This window comes from Diprion similis, chromosome 2 (genome assembly GCF_021155765.1).
Source record: "Diprion similis isolate iyDipSimi1 chromosome 2, iyDipSimi1.1, whole genome shotgun sequence".
In the NCBI taxonomy this organism is placed as follows: Eukaryota; Metazoa; Arthropoda; class Insecta; order Hymenoptera; family Diprionidae; genus Diprion; species Diprion similis.
The window spans coordinates 17,174,862-17,192,340 of NC_060106.1; the positions used below are offsets into that span (position 1 = coordinate 17,174,862).

Sequence of the window (17,479 nt, forward strand, 5' to 3'; positions counted from 1 at the left end):
AGATTACATGTATTTTGTGCACCATATGGCTAACACACAATTTATAAATCCACAGTGATGTGAATGATAATACAGTTATGAAAACTAGGAGTATACAAACGAAGTCAACTCATATTTAATGCTTGTAGAAAATATAAACCGAGGAGACTAGATTGAAATTGTGTAGATGTAGAGAATAATTGTAACTTACACCAAGGGTAGATTCGTGTCTGTACTTCTTTGGCTTTTTGATTCCATTGCGATGAGCTTTTCTGCCTGTGAATTGAAGCTAAAGTTAAAAAAATTTCCCTTGTTTGACGCAAACACACAATGAGATGCGATAACACTTATATAAAAACACGGTTTTAAATCTATAGTTTTAGAAATTCACAAGTTATCCCAGAACTCATTGTTTATTAACTCAGTCTGTGCAAACAGGCTAACAGGTAATTTCGAAAGCTTCGAAGGGCTTAAGGTAATCTGTTGAATGACTAAAATGAAAGTGGATGGTTGAAACTTCATTCATCTAATATCCTGACGCGGTTAGCACAGATAAAAGAAGATATTAAAATCCGTTCGAATCTTTGATAAAGCAAAGGTACGCTTTACTGGTAAATTATTTCAATGTGAAAAATGGAAAAAGTATCAAGGGCTGGAATAATAAAGCTGCACGAAGCTAGATACAAGAATTAAATATATCTGGTATAGTGGAATAAACTATTGGTAATAAAAGAATCTACTTACTCTGATTGTGATTTGTGTGATTCTTCGACTTAGCCATTTCTGGGTATTCTCACGTGTACCTGCAAGAGAAAAATAATGTTACTTAACTAAGCACCTAGAGCCTGGAAATTTTGAGGTTAGCCGTGACTTAAGTCTTCATAAAATGTCGAATTTCGTATAAATAAAAAATGAGGGACAGCTCTAAAGCCACCGCGAAAGTAATCGTGATATTCATTAATCCGACTCATGCACCAATTCTTAGGATTGCACTGATGATCAATGTAAAATTATTTATTGTTGTCAAAATAGACATCGCACTCACCGGAAAAGGAAACGAGAAAGAACTGCTTCGCCTCAGCGCCGCGACCGTCGATTTGATGAAATCGAACGTGTAGATTTCTGTGAGCATTATTTAAATCTAATGGACAATTATTAAAATTCTATAAAGATTTACGAATTAATTAGGATATTGTTTCGGTGAAAACATGTAAATATCAACTTGTTCACATTCATTTTTTCATAACTAATTTCTTTTCAAAAGAATGAATTCCAGTTCCAGATTATTTCCAATGGTAAGTTACTAGGCCTTAGTTCCTAGTGATAAATAAATACTCTGCACTCTGCACCTGTGCTCTACACTTCAAAAATGGCGAACCGCACGGTGAAAGACGCGAAGTCTATTCGCGGTACAAATCCACAATATTTAGTGGAAAAAATAATCAGATCACGAATATACGATTCGAAATATTGGAAAGAAGAATGTTTCGCGTTAACCGCCGAACTTTTAGTCGACAAAGCGATGGAGTTAAAGTGAGTGCGATAACATTCATAACCTACATTTTGACACTAAAACACGTCGTTGTTTATATTTGTTAAATCATAAGGTTGACGCAAGTCTCCTAATTGGATTTAATTATATGGAATTATATGAGAATAAGTCAAAACTCTTTTATCGATAACACATGAATCAACTACTCATTTTTCTGTTTTAGGTATATCGGGGGAGTGTTTGGCGGCAATGTAAAGCCAACGCCGTTCCTCTGTTTGATTCTGAAAATGCTTCAAATTCAACCAGAAAAAGATATCATCGTAGAATTCATCAAAAACGAAGAATTTAAGTACGTACGTGCCCTAGGGGCTCTGTATATGCGACTAACTGGCACATCTGTCGATTGCTACAAATATTTGGAACCTTTATTCAACGACAATAGAAAATTAAGACGACAGAATAAGCAGGGTCAATATGAATTGATCCATATGGATGAATTTATTGATGAGCTACTCAGAGAGGAAAGATCGTGCGATGTTATTTTACCCAGAATACAGAAGCGCCATGTTCTGGAAGAAAATAATGAAATAGGTTACTACTTTTATGAATACTCATTTAGTTTTATTCAACCTTGAAGCATTTATAATTCCCTCATCTATATTTCCATCGATCGGAAGTGATAAACAAATGATTTAATTTTTCCAGAGGGAAAAATATCTGCACTTGAGGATGACATGGACGAGGGGATTGAGTCTTCAGATGACGAAGATGTGCCGGTAGTAAAAGAAGAAGTTCGTAAGCGTACAGAAGACTTTGAGAGAGAACGTCACAGGGACCGAGAAAAGAGACATGCCCGACCTGAGAAAAAAGCAGAAAGGGAAAAACGGCGGTCCAGAAGTAGGGAGCGGGAAAGAGACAGGAGGGAACGTAAACGAAGCAAATCTCCTAAACTGTATTCTTCATCTTCGTCACACAAAGACAAAGACCGTGATAAGGATAGGCACAGAAGGGACGACAGGGAGAAAGAAAGAGACCGAGATCGTCGAAGAGAACGAGAGCGACCTAGGCACTGACGTACCTGACTGTGAGAGAAAACGAATTTGTCATGAAAAATTAATACCAAATTGTCATTTCTGTAAGTTACTTCAAATTTGTATGACTAACGAGATAAACTTGTACACCTTGATTATAAAAAAAATTCTGTATCATAACAATACCGAAATTTTCAATGTTCCTACTGTCATTCTTCTAAAACGATTCATCATTTTAGCGCAAAATTCTGTAATTACCATGAAAATGATATGAGCATCATTTCATACATATGTTTTTGTTATATCTTTGTTTTCACGTAGCCAGAGCATTAAGATAAAACAACAACTGTACTTGGCTAATTACAGTTTAATAATATTAAAATTACATCATTATTTCATACTAACTGCTACATAGTAGCTTACCCGTACATTGTGTCAGAGGAGCGTGAGTATCCGATATACTCAGTTACCGAATTCATTGGCAAAGCTATTTAGTATTGGAGATTGTAGATAATTTCATATGTTTTATGCCAGTTATATGAATAACTGACACTGAAAAATTCGTTTTATTCGTTCTATACATTTTGTAGAACATACAGATTGATTTGAAACACTGCAGTAGCATTGCATATTCTTTTTCCGATCTTCGAGATATCTAAGGTAAAAACAGTGCATAATCATAAAAGAATATATTCTTAGCATGGCCGTAATGCTACTGACCACGGACATAAGTGGGTAATATCTAAATAACCGATATTTCATCTATTTTATGCGATATTTACATATTATAAATCTGCACTACTTTGTAATAAAGTAACTGCAAAATCTCAAGTTTCATAATTATAAATAGTGAGCAAAATATAGTATACAATATACACATATAGGTACGAAGGAATGGGCGATTAGTCATGCAATTAGTCACGTATAAGACTCCTATGCTTAGGGAGCTTCTAAGGAATATAATTTTTGGATGCGTGAAAAATAGATTTTTCGACAGCAAATATACGGATGTAGGAAATGATCTCAAAAATAAATATTTCCATCAACCGAAATCAAATTGGATGTGATCTGCTGCATTTCTTGAATCTTAATATACCTAGTCATAGCCTTTTGAAATTATACAATCTACGTTATATTACGTTTCTTCCTTCCCAATTTTTACAATTTTCGTACATCGTCAACACGGAAACTCTCTAACAAAAATTCTTGCAGTACTTTTACAGTTACTACGGTGCAGCAACTGAGACATTTGAGCCTTTTTTCTCCATAATTTCAAATTCTTGCTAGAACGTTGGTGAATTCAATATAAATAATCTTTCTTCTTCCTTTTTTATCCATTTCAGCAATTTGCTTACAGAATTTATCGCATCTGGTTTAGTTACCAGTGGTTCAAAAGTCACATACAATTCGAAACCTGACGTTACCTGGAAAAAATCAAAGCCGAATTGTAAATCTTGTCACTAATGAAATATCAATATTCATACTAATACTAGTACTGGCAATATTGATACTAGTAATCATAGAATACAGATATTTTAAATGCTTTAAAAAAAATTATTCTACACCTTACCCATGCTAACATTGTTTCTTTGTCCAATTGTTGGAATATCAACTTCAGTGGTCGATTTGGGGCATGCAATCTGTGATGAAGGCACTGATAGAGTCCCAATAGTCTGAAATTTATAAGAAAAATATTAATCCATCGCATAAACTCATATTACTTCCCTTAAATACTGAAATTTACCGTTCGATATCTTCATCTGTTGTATATGGTGGTTGAAAACCAGGACTCCAGAATTGTGCCGTACTTCTACATTTGTATAAGACATGTCGCATTTCTGGTAAACCAATTTCTGCTGTTGTGACAGATGCTTTGTTCATTGACTCATTGATGGCTTCCAAACAATTTGTCCTCCGCAGTTTCTCTACTATTTTCTAATTAGAAATCAAAAAGATATGATAATAAATAATACATTATCCTCTTCAATTGTATCCATAAAGGATTACGCTTACTTGCTTGGCATCCGACAAAGAATAGAATACGTCTCTGTCGACAGTCAGAAGCAATAAACAAGCTTGGCAATCCTCTGCCAGGTACGAAACATGACCGTGCATAAATCCATTGGAATCAAACTTGGGCAAACATATTGGCGTCCAGCTTTCTACCGTTTTAAACGACTCTGAGCTGGCAACCAAATTTTGGATCAAATGCAAGTCAGCTGGGTGTATGAAATATTTTTTCATTCTGACCAATGTCACCAGCTGATTATCTGCTAGCAGTATCGCAAACACCAGATTCTGAAATTTTTTTATCAGTGAGCTCAATACATAACACATAATACATATATACATAACAGAATGAAAAAAAAAAAAATAAAATAAATATTCACAATAAAGGGAATACTATAAACAAGATAATGATAAGAGACAGGCTTGTTAAGAGAAACAAATATAGAACATTACGTTTTTGAATCATTTGAGGTACACAAGCACTGCTTTTTCTCACCTTAATTTTGCCACAAGTTTGAACAATAGTTTGAGTAATAGCATCCCTCATGGAAGGCAACAAAGGCAAGCATTTAATAGCACCTAGAAAAAAGGCTGGCTCTCTATCCATAAAATTCAACAAATGATCGATTAACCTCTCGCTGCCTGTCAATAATCTTCGCAAATCAAAGTTTCGCCTCTGGTCGTAAACCCTCGTCAGTTGAGCTTGTGTGAGGACGGAAACTATTTGATTATAGACGTATCTATAAAATAAAATTTAGATTCCATAAATGGGTTCAATGGACACAGTCAGTAAACAAGACGAACAAAGATATTAGAAAGAGAGTAAACTTATTTCTGTTTTCACACATAATTAGAAATACCGCTACCTTGAAGAAAACAAGTATCATGACTCTGTAATAAAGAATTGCAAATTGTAAGAATGAATTCTGCGGTAAACTCACGTTAGCTGTAAAACTAGCTGCGGCACACTTTCCAGTGTTTTAGAAACAGTGACTAGGATAAGTGGACCTTTGACAACGAAAACGAAATTAGTATCGCCTGCGTGGACCGATCTGATCATGTCGTTACCATCTTGAACGAATGAAACTAACGCCTGCATAACGCCCATAAGTGTGACCAGTTTATCCTCGGAACTGTGCCTCGAGTAAATGGGTTTTCCCGCCTGGCTTAGTATAAATATATGCTTTTTCTGAGCCAGCCACGTCGTGTTCCTCATCGGGTCAATTTCCAGACTATTCAGACTGAGCTGCTGCGTGGTATCCTCCTGCAAAATAGGATATCAGCGTACTGGGCAATCGGAATTTGACTCCTTCTGTCACGTTAGAGGTTAGGAGACTCACGAGCTCCGAATCGTCCGGAGGACTAGGCTTTGGCTCCGTGGGGCTGGTCGCCGTTGGCGTTGGCGGGGCATCCCGAATGTCCTCCTGGAGTTCGGATATCGTGCTAGTCGTGCTCTCCTTCATTTGCCTGTCGTCTATGCTGCTGCTCATCTCTTGCTCGTATTCCTCGAAACTATCCGTCGTCACTAGCATCGTCTCAGCCGAAGCCCCAGGCTCGATTCCTGGCTCGGCTATAACGTCATCGACACCAGGTGCCTCGGGATTGGCCATTTTTACGCTAATTTGATTAGTCGATTCACGATTCACACTTTTCTTACAAAATTGACGTTTGTCAATAATCAGCCGGCCATGACAGCGCGGCCGAAATGTTTTCAACCAACGTCACGTCGCTGTTATCTTTCATGCACGCCGCCCCTGCGGCGCATTCTCGCAATGTTGCCAACGTTATGCAACGGCTTGACAAAATATCCCTAGATCACCCAGGCGGGAATGTATTAATCGGTTCAAACTCCGTCCTTGGAGCAAAAGCTGTGTCCAAGGCAAAATTAAAATTCAATTACATCTAATTTCCAGACAAATATCTTAAACATATCAGTCGAATGAAAAAATTCCGTCACTCAATGCTTGCCTTAGTTTTTTGCATACGCGGGGGAGCTTCTTTTACATACAATAGCTGTTATACCGATGATTCATACACAATATCAGTGACTGAAAACTGAACTATGTTCGAAAAAAAAACTACGAAAAAATCATGCATTATCGTGCAGTATGGGTGTTTTTAGTTTCAATCTCGTTTTCATCAGACGTATCTTGAAATTATGGTCATCAGAAATTTTTAAAATTAGTGTGTCTGAAATTGATTAGTCATACCCTGCAGACTACCACTTATGTCAATTAAACTATATTTCATGCTAAAAATTAACGAAAAAACAAGTATACAGAGGACAGGAACTACTGGAACTTACTTATTTATCATGATGTCCTTTCGCCTATAAATGTTACACATATTTATGAGTGCGGTTAGGAAGAAAGAACAATAATCTCGTTTCAAAAGTTTTCGGATTATTTGATATGCGTTCACAAATTTTCTCATCAATTCAATGGAACTTTTACATGCCGACCGAAACTTTATTCGTGATTGCGATAACATTCGAATAAATTTGAACACTAAGCATAATTATTAATATTAAAAATCCATACAAGAAGGGTAAAATTTTAGGACTTCTACTTAATCTTCCGATTATCAATATCTCTGATATTACGAGCTTTTAAGAAGTATCTAGCCTGTGGAGCTTACGAAGTTGAATATGATACAGAGCGTAAGTCTTTTTGGGAACTTGTAATATTGGATTTAACGATAAGTGGCTGCAGCTTATATGACGCTGGTAGATTTTCTGTACTGTCCAAAGTGCTCCAAATATTGCTGTATGGTATCCATGGGTTGATAAATATCATTCATGCGGTTCTGTAAGATGTTTCAAACAAATTACAACAATTCACTTTATCCCGCAGATATAAATTGCTTGGGGTTTATTTTCAAATTTCAATCGTAAAAAGGAGAATCGTATAGTATGTATATATATATATATATATATATATATTATCTTCGTTTATCTTACTTGTAAATACTGAGGAGCTTGATTCGGTACAGCTGATCCAAGGAAACCTTGAAGAAATTCTCTCATCAACTCCCACGAGCTACCGGGAATGACGCAGGGCCGATATTCGACCTGTGAAAGGTTGTTTATTTGAATTTGTTATTATGAATTATTGCTCAGGATGACACGACTATTTTTCAAGATGAAGCGAACCATTGGGCAAAAATAAAAAAGTTGAGAAAAATCCCTCGAAGCCTAATGTTTCGATCAAAAGAAATTATTGTATAAACATAGAAGGCGTCGATAAAAATGGGGTTCGATGAACCATATGATATAAAATTAATACAGGAGAAACATTATTACGCAAGTTTGAAGAAAACAATGACATGCGCGCGCCTTTTAACTTCGTTTTTAACGCATTCTTAAATCAACAAGGCCTTTACATCGTTGGCGTAATTCGTCAGTTCTGCGTAATGCAGAAATATTGATTTAGCCAAATGGACGGTCGACGTCGTTTAGAGGCTTGGAAATTTATCCTACGACGCAGATACGTCAATGAGACTAAATATTTATATTCAGAGGAGATTTCTGTTATAAACCTCAGTTTAACCGTCAATCTGCTGATTAGTATAACGCCTAGGGAGCTGCGTAACCGCGTTGCAGAATTCCACGTAAGGAGACTTAAGCTCGTGCATTTTTCATCGGCTTCAGATGAACATGACGACATTTCGCGACAGACTTTCGGAGAAACGTTACAAGTACATAATTGTACTAACATAGATTCCAAGGTTCATCGCAGACAAAGATCGTCAAACGTTATCACTGTTCACACTATCCTTCTTCTTTCTCACTTGGCGCAAATACAATAAGCGTATAAAGACATCTGTAAGATCAACACGCAATTACATATCTAAATATAGTTACGTCTACACATTGCGGTTAAAATTCACTTACACACGCTCCAGACATTTTTTCATCACACAGCCTCGCGGGAAGTTGTGCGAAATGCGTAATAATACAGAATAGCTGCGATGCGAGAATTTGACATTGAAAAAATTCCATTTTCGCCGCGGAATTTTTCGAATTATTCGTCTTCACCCGCTCCTCGCATTGTATCACCGACTGGCACCTTATTTTTCATCGCTTTACCCCATTACCAGGAAATTTCTGTACGAAAAAAAGTACACCCTGTGTTGTTTATACCTGTGAGGTCTGCGTTTTCCGCACCTCAATTTACGAGTTATCTGCACGGAACGATCTCGCGATTTCAATAAAGTATAAAAATGCGATGATTTTTTAGATTAAAGAGTTCAAGGCTTCGTGTATTCTTCAGCATGTTCCCTCTTTATTTTTCATATCGGTGTGCACGCGGGCGGGTTCTGTACGCATACATCGACCTGATCCCGACAGCTTCCATCTCGAACCTCATACCATTTGCCGATTATTCAGCCCCGCAGGTACGGGATTTTTGGTGAGCAAAAATCACGCAAGCACGAAAATATTCAGGGAAGAAGAAATCTGGGGGCTCAGAGATAATGAGATTTTCTCCTCTGCTCACCTCCGTTTTTTCCCCTAATGTTTTATTTCCTACAGTTTTGTCCTCATTTTTCTAAGCCCATAACAAGAGATGTTCCATAGCAAGACGTGGATGTTTCTTTTACCGCTGTAATATCGCCTGCCAGCTTGCGGGGAGAAAAAATAAAAAGAGACAAAATTGAGGGAAAAAAAGATTGTCAACCACAGGATTACAACCGAGCAAATGGAACCAAGAAGTAATATTATTTTTTACACACAAGCTTAAAGGATATCGTACAACGAAAAACTTTTTCCTCTCGAGCTTATATCCGGCCGCAGATCCAGGATCACGAGGAGGAAAAAATTCGCATGCAGGAGTATGTGACATAAATTTTGTTTACTGAAAGTTATTAGAAATTCTTGCGGCGTATTTCGGTGTATCAAATCCTTAACCGAAACGGCCAGTCGACTGAACGCAATGTTATATTAAAAATGGCGGCTTTTAGAGCGGCGGCGTTAGATCGGCTAGAAACCTTCGATAAACGAGGTTCGTGAAAGGTGTAATAGTTGGGTGAATAAAACCCCTTTTCTTTCCGAAGAACCATCAGAATATAACGTTGAAAAAGTGAAGGAAATAAGGATCATAGTAATAACGTGTAGGTAACAAAGAGTCTCGCGGAGAGTATTAGAGCGTTATTAAACGCTTACAATCTTTCAATGGCGATTGGCGATTATCTACCTCAGTTCTGAACTAAGTTCACAAGATTGTTTCGCAGACCGAAGGCTCGGGGTAAAGCTGCAATGCCAACGTTCTGCGGGTGGAAGGATAATATTTTAAAATCTATAACGCACGGATAAGCTCAATTATCTTTGCGGTCTGCTGAACGTTGAGATTCGCGAATTCCGCGGATCCGGGATAGAAACAAAGCGACGAATTTAATCCGGATTGATTAAGAGCGCTACTGCGTAGAGGGCTTCGCTACTTTTTAGGGAGAAACTTTCCGGATTAGAGGTGCTTGAATTTTTCCCTTCCTCCACTTTTTCTTCCCTCGTTTCTCTCTTTTCTTTTCATTAAGGCTTTGAAGCGGCTCGAGTCGTACGGGATTTATTACCTGTGCAAGTATCAGACGCACACTTTCTTTTAGAGCCTCTTTGAAGCAAAAGTTCGTTCCGGATACACTTGGACAAAAAATATTTAAGAACGTCGCGACGTTGCTTCCGTAGTCTTGACGAATAACAATAACCAGCATGCGGTCATATCGGAAAAATTTCGCGACATCAACCATGTATATACCTAATTCCGCGTCTCAACACGATGTCGAAGCTAAGAATACGTAAATTGAAGCACTAATCGGGCAAGAAAAAACTGATTCCACAGCGCTTAGCGTTTTTGAAAACATTGGCTGGAAAACAAACGGGACTGGTAATGGAATGAATATACGTATATTATTTTGTAAAAACGTCCGCACTGTTCTGCAGCTGGAAAATTGGACAGTTGCAAAAGTTGCGAAATGTCAATTCGAGTCTATTCTGCACTAGACAATACTTTTTACCCTGGATTGGGACGGAAAATTGACGAGTGAAAATTCGCATATAAGCTATACATATAGATTCCCTTTATCCTCGATTCGTCGAACAACGAACGACTTTTGAAGCAGCACCAGAGGCGGTCCGTAGTTGTATTAATCGATTCTGCCTCGTGGGCTTTTCACTCGCACAGAGAATTAATTCTTCTCATTGGTTTTTTGTTTTGTCTTTTCAAATCAGCAGGAATGGATTGAAATCAAAAATCTACTATAACAACGTAGAATAAGAATTAGAATTTGTGGTACATGAAATTTGCCAAGCCATATAAATATTTTATTACGGTATTAATGATATGATAAAAGGCTAATTAGTCAGCGTATCGACATTTCCGTAAGGAGCTGAAGAGAAAATGATACAAGAATAAAATGGAGACGTTAAAAGCAGGACAGTAAAGTATAAAATCCGTCTCGAAAAGTCAAGAATCTCATACATGCATTGGGGTGAAAATTTAAACCCTCCAATGACAGCGGTTATATTTTTCTCTCCCTGAGTTTTTCTTTCCCTGCGACTAAACGGAAATGAAGAGTTTTTTTTTAACGTCTTTACTACACCTCGCAGTTCCTCCGCTTACTTATGGTGGATGAAGTTAGTTTCTTCACCTCAGGCAGATGATCAAACTGAGCCCAGTCTGATCGCGTCGAACCCGAAATAACAGAAGAGCAGAAAAGAGAAGAGAAGAGAAAACTTGCAGGATCAGGCAAACTGTTTTCTTTGAGGGGAAGAAACAGCGTGCAGTAAAACCTCGCCAGATCTCTCTCTCTCTCTCTCTGGGGGGTGAATCTCGGCAAGAAGTGAATTATTTATATAGAGTCTCAACGGCGTTACGTTATTCGCTGAAAACGTTTAAGTAACGGACAAATTGTGCTGCAACATAGGCAATAAAATTATTGAATAACTCGTGAAAACTTTACCATTTTCCGCGTTATTGGATACCTGAAAGTTTCAAAAATTCAAATCTTTCGTATATATAGTATACGCTATAATTTTTAACGCGTTCTGTGCACACTCGAATATCAAGTACACGTGCATGCATACGTATACCTGCTCCGAATTGCATCGTTGAATCCATATTGAACTTGTGCAAGTACGCTGCGCCTGCATTCGACCCCCCCCCCCCCTCAGCCCTCCACCCCACACACACGATGCGTCCATATCTACGCTTCAGGGAGAACAAACATGTTCCGTACTTATAGGCAGAGGACGAAACGAACGTTGCAGGTGGATTGGGAAGCGACAAATTGTAACGACGCGACGTCCCCGGGGCTTACACGCATATATACCAACATACCCACACATGGACGGGGTGGGTACGTCATCATGAATACGTATAATGTCTACGTAGTCGTGTACAGCACGTGCATGTTGGTTATACTCGTGTAGTTTGACAGAGGGAGGCGAACGGAGGTATTATGGGTCCTCCAATACCCATCTGCAACCACGGTAACACAGTTTCTGCGGCTGTTCCGCAGGCACGTCTCGAGTCCCATGGAGGATTCGGCACGTATGAATAATAACACGTTTTTCTGCCCAGAGTCACAATCAGCGTATTTATAAGGGATGTCCGATGCGATTGAAGTTAGTAAAGTTATCGTAACGATGCGGGTTCGATAAAGTCTCTGCCTCGCACCATTAGAATGATATGAAACTGAGGAAACCATATCGAACCAAACATACTCATATTTTTTAAAATTCAAATCCTTGAAAGTCATTCTATAATTGCAAAATAGTGAATTTCTGATGTTTCGTTGCATTAAGGTTACTTACTTCAACCTTCTGCTATCCGATTACGAGTTTCCTTATTCCTTATTCCTGTTTCCGTATTTTCTTACTGGATAAAATTGCAGTTTTTTAGTGATTTCGATATCTTTGTGACGACCGAATTCCAATCTGAACAATGTTTTCTAAGGTGGTGCAAACTCCTGCCTGAGCACCCCCAGCACCCCCTTAAGCGGGCATGACTTAAGTCGGGTCGAGGGGCGGGTATGTGTGTCGTCGAGGGAGGTTTGTCGCTCGAAATAGGCGATGCATGCAACACCTATGACAGAGGGAGGGTGTGAACCACCACCCAAGTGGGTAAAGTCTGCGATCGATCGATAACGTGTAGTTATCTTAGATACTTACCCGCAAACCCCACCCTGCCCGCAGCCTTGTCTACTTATCGTCTATTCCTTCGCTACACGGCATGCATCTCGAAAAGTTTGAATAAAGAGAGACCGAGGCGTTTGCTTTTGTCATAGATTTAGCATAGCACTCGTATTTCGTCTCGACTTTATGCGGAAATGGTCAACACGAATTTAGAACTGATTTGGACGAGCGATCGTTTGTCTGTAGACTGTATCACAGTTACAAGCTTCTCGTTTTTATTCTGGTTTTTCCAGACAAGACGATAGTTGAACAGCTAAGTTAGCGAAAAAAATTACTAAAAGTTTGCCGAATACTTCATCCGGTTTGTAAGCTTGTTAAATATCTGCTTAGTTTATTGTTGGAAGATTGCGTGAGCATCGTCTATCGGTTGGGAAAACCAAAGTTTTGCACAAATAATCAAGATGGGTGGGTGGATGAAACGAAAAAATTGCGAAGATTTATACCATCAAACAATTTTTCAACCTCTATTAATTTCTACTTTTGAAAATCAGATGTTTATTTGAATTGTTGGGTAACTGAAGTGAAATTTCCGTATTTCCTTTTATCAAAAGTGTAAATATTTCGTAGCTGCATTAAATGTATAGGAACTTCGGATGTTCTTTGACATACGATGAAAATATCTGAGAACTGAGGCTTTCGGCGGAGAAAAATTGATTAAAAGATGAAAGCATAGAGTGAATTAGATCACGTAACGGGCGAGACTCTGATGCGAATGCGACTGAAAAATTTCAGACGTAATTAATCTCCGTGGTAAACAGAGGATCGCGTAGTTATATAAGTTTAACGATCAATTATTGTTTGTAGTGGAAAATCCGTCGGCAGGAAATTTGGTACAGGGGTAGGTAATGGAAATAATAATTCAACGTTTGACGGATAAACGATGGTACTCAAATTATTTAAGCGGAAACGACCAGCTGCTCTGTTAAATTTAAGATCAAAGTTCCTAGAACGTTTTCCGAGAGGCGTGCGACTGAAAATTGAATATCTCGGGTTATTATCATATTTAAGCGACCGTAAATGCCAAAATTATGCTGTACGAAAGAGTTGACTGGTCCTTTCATATTTAATAACGTTAATGAAAGGTGAATCAGCGATGACGGCTGATGAAGAATTCGTGTAATTAAACTAAAGATATTATATTTCTAATATTTTTGTTCAAGTAGCATTTTTTTTTTATCATTTCGCATTTGCGTCTTCCGTCTTTGAAGTTGCTGTATTAATAAACCAGGACCGAGACCAGGTAGACCTTTTTGAATTTATCATAAAATACGAAATTCTCTCACTTTTTCGGTAATTTGGCGTATTTGCAGAACGTCTCTCGAGAATTGAATTCGTTATGTTTACATCCCGGCTTTAACTTTGCAGCGACTCTTTTCACGATCGCAGATAAAAACAAACTGAGACTAAAATCAAACCTCTACCGAGCATCGATCTCAAAAGTCAGACATAAGGTGCGTCAGAAAAAATTATTTGCTCTCTGTGCAGTAACCTATAGCTAGATTGAAATTCAGTGAAAATTGGAGTTTCTGAAATACTGGGGTCATTTTGGTCCGCGTGGTGACGTCGAATTATCGATTTTGGGGAGCAGAACGGCTGCTCTACGCGTGCAAAGCCACCCCTGGTTCTTAAGGGAGAAAAAAAAGCTCAGAAATGTCTAGCAATAACCAATTCGGTATCTCATTAGACTCACCGCAATTCGAAGCGGTCATTGTCGAGTCCTTGTTCTGTTCACAAGCCGACAGTTGAAATCAGGAGTCGCATACATAGAATAGCACAAGAAAGCAATCAACGGTTCCTATCCCAGGACGTAGAGGGAGGGAGAAAAAGCTGATGAATGTCGGGTAAACAAATGGCATGGAAGTCTGGCGGAAGCATTACGCTTCGCGAATTGTTAATTGAGGGATTTGTGACAAGTCATACCTCGACAAGAACGCCTTTGAAGTTCTGGCTCATCGTGACGCTTCCGAGTTTAACGCAGAAGTCACCGATTTCGAATCTCGGTCCCTTGGCCTCGACCTTGGTCTGCTTTTTGCTGGTGTATATGCTGGTCATCTTGAGCATGAGAAGGTCAAAGAGACCGTCCGCGATAAGAGGAACCACCTTGGTCCCCGACTCGAGTACGGCGAATACGGACGCCGGCTGTTCGGAGTTGTGAAGGACGTGGACAGTCTTCGGAGAACCTGAAAATGGAAATTGGGTCTTAGAAGCTAATTACCCACTTACATACACCCGCTAATTCCACTGTATATTTTAATTCAGTTCGCCGAGAGCTTTTATCGGGCTTACTCGAATCTCCAGCAGAGATATTCTCCGAGAGGAAAAAGAAATAAAGAGCGATGAAAACTTGGACGGGATATCGGAGCAGAGGTGAACTGCACCGCTTTTCTCTCCACCAGATCTCGTCTCTTTTATCTCTTTGTACCATCAAACTTTAAAACAGAGCCGGTTTCCTTCCCCGGGTCCAAAACATTTCAGCTAACGAATCCAATGTCTAAAATGAGAAAGTCGTGCCAATTGCATTACAGCAACGCCGCTCTCCAAGGATGTCGGAATGTGAAGGATAACGGGGCTTCGAGTCAGTGACGTCCCTTCGAGGGTGATATTCAACTGTTACGGAACTTCGCGACACCGCTTCCTGACAAGCTTAAGTTAATCAAGTCTAGTTTCTCCGCTCATCTCTCTCAGGGCACCGTTAGCTATAACGCCGTGACGGCTGTCCATCCACCACACGAAATTACTCGCCAAATCCATATCGGCTCAAAAGTCACCATGAAGAAGCTGGTGAAACTTCGTAAAAGGTAGGGTATATTCCATAAAACGTGTTGTTAAGAAACACCAAACATCGTTCCATCGAACGTTATTGACTTCAGACATTTTAAAACTTGCCGGACCCTTTTTCATACAATTCATCTTCATCCGTTCCTTGGATTCTGATTTGACGTAGTAAGAATGTTGTAAACTCCAATGATAGGTGGAACAAAATAGTGAGTCAAGTTATTAATTAGGTCTTTGAATAAAAAATTGCATTAGCTTCGTCAGATAGAATGTCAAGAAATAATTCTCGCAATATCTGACAAACCTGATGGAATATTGCAAAATTTTCATCTTAGTCTTGGTGCGAGTACGCATTGCAGACATGCGATTTGGCAGGGCTTGGAAGAGGCAGATCGACTACACACGTTGCTCGGAGATAAACGAAGAACGTACGTGCGAAATGCCCTGAATATTCATAAACCCTCCGCCTAATAGAGGGTCGCGATGGGGCGCGGAGACCCGCCCCCGTTTATACACACCATATACACCCTGCAAAGACGTCTCGATGCACGTGGATGTGGGTGGATGGTGTGGATGCATTGAACTTGGTATACGCAGGTAGCTCGTGGTATGAATTATTTATGCCTGCACCCCAAGAGTCACAGGGCAAGATTCGCCGGTCCGTAGGCACTGTGGTTATGCGCGCGGATTCGGTGCCGGAAAAGGCGAGCCTGCACCAAGTGTCAAATCTTTAAGTACAGGTCTCGGAGCTCTGAGCTGTGGACACTTTTATAACCCCTAATTTGAGGTTCTTCACCGCAATTTTATATCGTGGTTTAGCTTTTTTTTTTCTTGTTTTTACGTCGTGTTGATCTTGGTTGTAACAATTCTTCAGGGAATCGAATGGTGGTGCAGTGACGAAGGTGCACGGCGAAGGATTATACCAAAAGCAAGCTGATAATAAATTCGCGCACTGGCTATCGGCTGATTTCAATTTCGAATCGATTATGTCAGTTACTCATTCTTTTCACCGAAGTAAAAAATTTCCTGGGGCAAAAGCTCGATTTCATGTAAGGTAAACGTATTCTTCTCCGATATTAGTTTTTGACTGGAGTATTAAAACATTCACGTAACATATAACGTGTGTTATACCATGTATTCAACTGCCAGCGACGATTTGGAAAGCGCAGGAACTGTTCTGGGAGTGCAAAGTGTACGAGGTAGATAAGGTCGGAAACGAAAGAGAGAGCAGAGAACCGTTTCAGGACCTTCTTCTTGCCGGATAGAATGAAAAAAATAGTCAGAATCAAACCGAAGTATTTAGAAACATGTTCAAAATTTCATCAGAAATTCCTGTGTACACAGATTCTGGAGATTTTTCAGTTTTCCAGGTCACCAAACGCCCCGATAACGCACGCACCATTAGGTGCCGCAGCCCCTCGTCACGCTTTCTTGTCGTTACATGAATACAGCAGAAAACGGAAAAATTTATAGAACAAATTTTCTTGGACTGGCCTCATTTTAAATTGGCAAGCAAAATAACGTCGTTTTGGTTTATTTTTATCATTGAAGAATAAATTATTGAATTGAATTCAATGAAATGTGCTTGTATTTTCAAATCTTCGCTGTACCGTACTTTTCACGATCATCAAATCGTGGGATAAACTTGAGACATGCGTAACAGTTTCTAGTTTTCATATCTATTTCAGCCTGAAGCCGTAACGTTTAAGTTACACCGTTGGTCAGAGGCAAATAGACACGCGGTTATACGATGCGCGGTAAAATTTGTGGGCCTTATGTGTAACTTGGAGTTTGAATTTGACTTTGCCTTGGCACAGAGAGAGTAAGTATAACTCAAATCCGTCTTCCACGGAAGATTTCATCTCATCTCGTCTACCAGTGGATCATTATTTCAGAAATTCGATAGCTTCTTAAAAAAAAGAATCCATTTTCAAATTCAAAAAGAAAGAGAAAATGTAGAAATTATGTACCTACAAATAAAACCGTACGAATTTGAAGAGAAAAACC

At 39.1% G+C, this 17,479-nt stretch overlaps 3 protein-coding genes across 3 annotated transcripts in view; 1 reads left to right on the forward strand and 2 right to left on the reverse strand.

Moving 5' to 3' along the window:
- Window positions 1-1,332: 1,332 nt before the first annotated feature.
- LOC124413637 (pre-mRNA-splicing factor 38) lies at window positions 1,333-2,687 on the forward strand. The gene is made up of 3 exons (XM_046894360.1): window positions 1,333-1,512; window positions 1,695-2,062; window positions 2,177-2,687. Exons 1-3 carry the CDS (start codon window positions 1,349-1,351, stop codon window positions 2,542-2,544), a joined length of 900 nt encoding a protein of 299 aa, XP_046750316.1. The 5' UTR covers window positions 1,333-1,348; the 3' UTR covers window positions 2,545-2,687.
- A 214-nt stretch (window positions 2,688-2,901) lies between these two features.
- Window positions 2,902-6,250, reverse strand: LOC124413627 (vacuolar fusion protein MON1 homolog A). The gene is made up of 7 exons (XM_046894351.1): window positions 5,853-6,250; window positions 5,454-5,776; window positions 5,009-5,252; window positions 4,516-4,800; window positions 4,247-4,437; window positions 4,073-4,175; window positions 2,902-3,926 (listed from the first exon to the last, which is right to left on the reverse strand). The coding sequence occupies exons 1-7, from the start codon at window positions 6,120-6,122 to the stop codon at window positions 3,786-3,788; spliced, it is 1,557 nt and encodes a 518-aa protein (XP_046750307.1). The 5' UTR covers window positions 6,123-6,250; the 3' UTR covers window positions 2,902-3,785.
- An 808-nt stretch (window positions 6,251-7,058) lies between these two features.
- The window catches only part of LOC124413711 (mediator of RNA polymerase II transcription subunit 20), an 86,110-nt gene continuing 75,689 nt past the window's right edge, over window positions 7,059-17,479 (reverse strand). The window contains exons 3-6 of the mRNA XM_046894487.1: window positions 14,618-14,877; window positions 7,472-7,582; window positions 7,150-7,317; window positions 7,059-7,104 (exon numbers count right to left, since the gene is read on the reverse strand). Of these exons, the coding sequence (XP_046750443.1) occupies window positions 7,225-7,317; window positions 7,472-7,582; window positions 14,618-14,877 (464 nt within the window). The 3' untranslated portion in view covers window positions 7,059-7,104; window positions 7,150-7,224. The remainder of the gene's footprint in view (window positions 7,105-7,149; window positions 7,318-7,471; window positions 7,583-14,617; window positions 14,878-17,479) is intronic.